We start from the raw sequence: 4,878 nt of genomic DNA, 5'->3' as shown, positions 1-4,878 counted from the left end.
CCTGCTCAATTTCTCTTTATTTCACTTTGAAGTCTCGGATGAAGCGGTTTGCTCGTCCCCGACCGCATAATCAGTTGTGATGTCTTCATGTGTAACAAAGTCAAGCAGAAGAACAGAAATCCTTCAAGTCAGATGATTTAGAAGTTTTATTAAAATAAAATATTTCCAAAATATATATATATATATATATATATATATATATATATATATATAAATATTTTTTTTTTTTTTTTTTTTTTTCTATAAATCCTACCCTACATATGTTGATGAGAATGCTCCCACCCACCACAGGTAAGTAAAAGAAAATATATGAAGGCATTATCCTTAATACAACCATGAATAATACACAAGCTGTTATGCTGCACGATTCTCTGCTTGTGTTGCTAGGCAACATCTAAACAGGAAGTTACTCAATATATGAAAACAATTTTTTTTTAATTAAATAAAATAGATTTCACAGGCTTTGCAGTAATGTTACCTTTAACTCTACTCTCTTTGTGTTGCCTGTTAGTGGACACGTTAGCGGATTTATAAGCCAACATTAGCTCTTGTTGGACGCTGCAGGGACGCGGAGGGAGCGTGCGAAAAACGTCACATCCGTTGAATTTTCGCGGAAAATCCGACCTGAAACCCGACACATAAAACGCATTTATGTAAATTGTCAATAAAAATGTATCAGAATCTCCAATATTCATAATCTCACACATGGAACATTTAAATAAAAACGGAAAAATCTTTGTTTTGAAAGTTGTTGAAAGTTGCACAGAAATTCCGGATTGTGCCTTTTAAAAGTTCCTGGTTTGTGTTACCATAGAAACGAGAGAGCGAGAGAGAGAGAGAGAGAGAAGTGGGAGGGAGGAGGAACACTGGAGACCACGGATAGATTTTAAAACAAACGTTAAACAACGCGAGGAAGAGCTGGAAGTTTTGGGCATCGTTTTAACTTTAACAATCTTAAACAGGAGCACAGAGAGTGATGGAGTGTAGCACCAACCCGCGGTGAGTTTGGGGTGAAGTGGACCCCCCCCCATCCACCGTGCTAAAATGACTGAGCGATCGGTGTCAGTAACTTTCTACCCTGCTTGTGTGTGAACAGAGGTTCGTCTGTGAAGACAGGAGGCTGTACTGATACCATATTTGATATACAGAGGAAACGCAAGCAGGAGGAAAACTGTATTGCAAAAAAGGAGGAGCGCGAACAGGTGAGCTAGTGCACTTATATGTCAGTCGGCATTGGGTATACCCGCTTCTAATCTTCCTCTAATGTCCATAATTCAGTAGTGATCTTCCAGCTGGGTTTTTTGCTTTACTAGGATGGCGAAGGCATGCTTACTTCACTCAAAATGCATTATGTAGTTGTCTCACCCTGCAGTCTATGGGCCAGTATTGATTGGAAAATCTGCACCTCTTCTGTGGCTGATGTTAATTTCATAATGATCCTTACTGCCTGAAATCAAGCTGCAGAAGATAAGAGGCAATGTGCAAATACTGCCTGCACATTTTTTTGGTGAGCTAAATATGCAAGAGTAGGGTGTTTATGGTTTGCTGGATGGGCCGTTTAAAGAATTTGGGGCATAAATTACAAGTGTACCCACTAGTTCAGCCACCACTACACTACTGCCCAACTTACTGGTAAGAGTGAGGTGTTGTGTTTTTAGATTTTCAAACTATATTTAAATCCCCTTTGTTTTTTTTATTCCATACTTCCACAAAATTCCACTGTTTGATCAGTGTCCTTGACCAACTTCCTTAAACAAGCCCTTAACACATTGCTTTGAAGCACATCTTCTCCCCACACAGGTCTATCCTAGAGAACAACTTCATTCAACTTTCGTCATTGGAAAGAGATGTTTCCGAACATCAGCAGGGATCCTTTGGCTGAATTAATCCAGCAGTTACCCACCATCGACCTTCCTTTCTTAATGTCCACTGACCATGCATCATAAATATTACTGTGTGCGTTTTCATGTAGGTATTGAAGAGTTTGAACGAGTGCAAAGCTGAGTTGAACAAGAAGATTAAGGAAGTGGAGGACTTATACTTGAGCTTTGACTTCTTTCTCAAGGTACGGTAGGGGACCATTTCACACACAACTCTTGCTTTGGACTGTACACGGTGGATTTAAGTTTCACTGGATAGCAAGAGCCTAAATAAACCCCCATAACTCCCATCTGCGCAGAGGGAAGGTGCTCATCAAGCTATTGAGAAAGCAGAGAGGGAGAGGAAAGAGCGACTTCAGAATGAGGCAGAGATTAAAAGGCTGAAGGAGGAGTATGCTGAACTGATGGGGAGGAAACAGGAGCTAGAGCATCAGCTGCAGGGACACGCTGTGTATCAGGACTTCATGGAGAGGGTCGTCAAAATGACTAAGGTACTAGTAATCTAAATTCTAAATTGTAAAATATATTTATCTTTTTACTAACATGTCAACTCCTGTAGTTCCCATACTATTACAGAAAACTCTCTGGAAGCGTAATGTGCTCTACAGGTTTCTCCACACAAATCCTCCATAAAGCAAGTATTTTGTAACAAAAAACTGGACCGAGGGTCCAAAGCTCCTTTCGACCCCTGGAAATAAAAAAATCTCTCTTGATGATGGCCTAAACAGAGGGCACAGTAACTCATTAAATATATGGCATTGCTGTGTGAAATAGTGCCTCTGGCTTTTCCTCCCTAGAGGTCAATGTTTTATTTAAGTGCAATAATTGGTATAATGATAGGAGGGGTGGTCTTTGTTTCAGGCAAGGTGGCCTAACCTTGGACTCACGAGATCACAAAATCACAATATCATGCGAGAATCCATCTTGCCGCACCACAGTGCCAGACCAATCAGCTTCCTTGCAGGCAGCTACTGTATGAGCTACAGTCGTGGTTTAACCCTAGGTGTGTGTGTGTGTGTGTGAGAAGAGACAGTTCGCTCACAAACAACAATAGCAGCTACTAAAGATTAGACGCTGTTAGCATCTCTTATATCAGAACTGGAATGTATTTCTTAATTGAAAGCACTGAAGGCTTTTCTTGATGGAAAAGATGTTGTCACTCTTCTCCCGACTTACTGATCCGATGTGTTGAAGTTCGCCCGTGATAGATGATGATAGACAGATGTTCACCCAATAACCTGCCAAATATTTTTTGAAAGTGTCTGCCCTTTTCCAAAAAGTTTCCAATGACCATTTCCTAAATGATCTGCCAACTGGTGCAGTCAGGTTAGAGGTGGCTGACCTCCTCCATAAACCACTATAACAAACCATGACATGTTTTGAGTAGAGAAGGAGTTCAATTTTGGGGCTACACCTTTAATTTGTGTGTGTGTGTGTGTGTGTGTGTGTGTGTGTGTTTACAGTTTGAAGATGTGCAGCAGCTCACGGGTCAATTGGAGAGTCTTCTCCACTTTAGAGACCAGCTCTATCAGAGGGACAGTGAGGCGCAGGAGCAGGCCAACCAGCAGAGGAGAACTCTGCTGACACTGCAGGACCAGCATCACCTGCTGCGGCTGCACAAGAACAACCAGCTGTCCCAGCTCCAGACAGAACTAGAGAAGAAATGCTCTAAAGCTCTGACATGGGTACGAGACTCCAGGAGTAAAAATCCGGCATCAGAACATCAGATCAAATGTTGCCAAAAGATTGAACCACCATCTTCTGACATTAGGTTTTGTCCCTGTCTACACACAGGAAAGGAAGTGGAACCACATTCAGGAAACCGCAGCAAAGAAAACACTCCTGCTGGGACAGATTAAGATGGCAACTCTCAATCTCTATGAAATGACAGGCGAAAATGTAGAAGGAGAGGAAGGTGTGGATATGAATGACACAGAGAAACAGCTGGACAAGGTACGTACCCTGACCGAGCAGAGAGGGAGACAAACAACCAGAGCAGCAGAAAACGATCAGCTTACTGTTTCCTACTGTCTTCTCAGGTCAAGTTGTTTATCCAGGACCACGATGACATAGTGAAACAGCATCAAACTCCCACGCAGAGACACAACAATGGACCGAAGAGAAGAGAACAGAAAAGAGACAAACCCAAAAAGTCCACCACACCTAACTGTAAGAAAGATTAAGCTTCCATGCTGCTTAAAAACTGAATTCACCAAACTACCATTGAATGGTGAACTTAAAATTTGTTCACTAGTTGTTTTAATGTAAAAGTGTGAGTTAATGGAAAATTTGAAGACAGTAATCTTCAATAAACTGTGTGAGTGCAATCCTATTCAGTGTTATCTGTATGTCTATTCTGTTAGTAATTAAAAGTATCCTGGTAAAGTGTAAAATCAGCTGCCATTCTTGTTCCAGAAGTGGGAAATTAATTTAGAAAAAACAAGACCTATCTGACTAACTTAAGATACAAGGACATCTCCTCAATGTACTGTATTGAAACTAAACCTAAATCTAGTGCATGCTGGGAGGTCTGCTAATAATCTACCAATATCTATTAATTTACTTGTTTAGTGAGTGGTCAGTAGTATTCATTAATTCATTCATTTATCAGTAGTATTCATTTAGCTCATTGTAATTATCAGGGCTTGATAATATGTTCAGCAGGGGCTCTGATATAGTCATTTTAAGTTGACTTGGTTTAACTTGATAAATATACTGTCGAATCTAGAAGCATTATCAGATATCTTATGCTGTTGGTGGTTCAGTCCCCATCTCCTCCTCTCCACATGACTGCCAAATGAATGTGATATAATGTAGATAATTGATCATTCGGAACAGAAGGTGCTGTACTGCCACCCTATGGCCACTGAAATAAAACACCTTGGCCGAGCTGACCTGTTTTCAGTTTAAAGTTGAGTCTGAGGTCATTAAATTCCACGTACTAACAAGATATATAAAGGTGCATAACAGATGCAACAAAGTTCAGAGTCAAAGAGAT

The 4,878-nt window shown here is 40.6% G+C and overlaps 1 protein-coding gene across 1 annotated transcript; it reads left to right on the top strand.

The window, feature by feature from the left end:
- The first annotated feature begins 812 nt into the window (after nt 1-812).
- On the top strand, nt 813-4,212 carry LOC127363812 (coiled-coil domain-containing protein 42 homolog). The gene is made up of 7 exons (XM_051400739.1): nt 813-999; nt 1,097-1,202; nt 1,973-2,065; nt 2,180-2,371; nt 3,344-3,565; nt 3,675-3,833; nt 3,920-4,212. Exons 1-7 carry the CDS (start codon nt 977-979, stop codon nt 4,061-4,063), a joined length of 939 nt encoding a protein of 312 aa, XP_051256699.1. The 5' UTR covers nt 813-976; the 3' UTR covers nt 4,064-4,212.
- Nucleotides 4,213-4,878: the final 666 nt, after the last annotated feature.

The sequence above is a fragment of the Dicentrarchus labrax genome, unplaced genomic scaffold, assembly GCF_905237075.1.
Source record: "Dicentrarchus labrax unplaced genomic scaffold, dlabrax2021, whole genome shotgun sequence".
NCBI lineage: Eukaryota > Metazoa > Chordata > Actinopteri > Moronidae > Dicentrarchus > Dicentrarchus labrax.
Note: the sequence above shows the minus strand (reverse complement) of the source record. Positions and strands in the feature narration are given on the sequence as shown.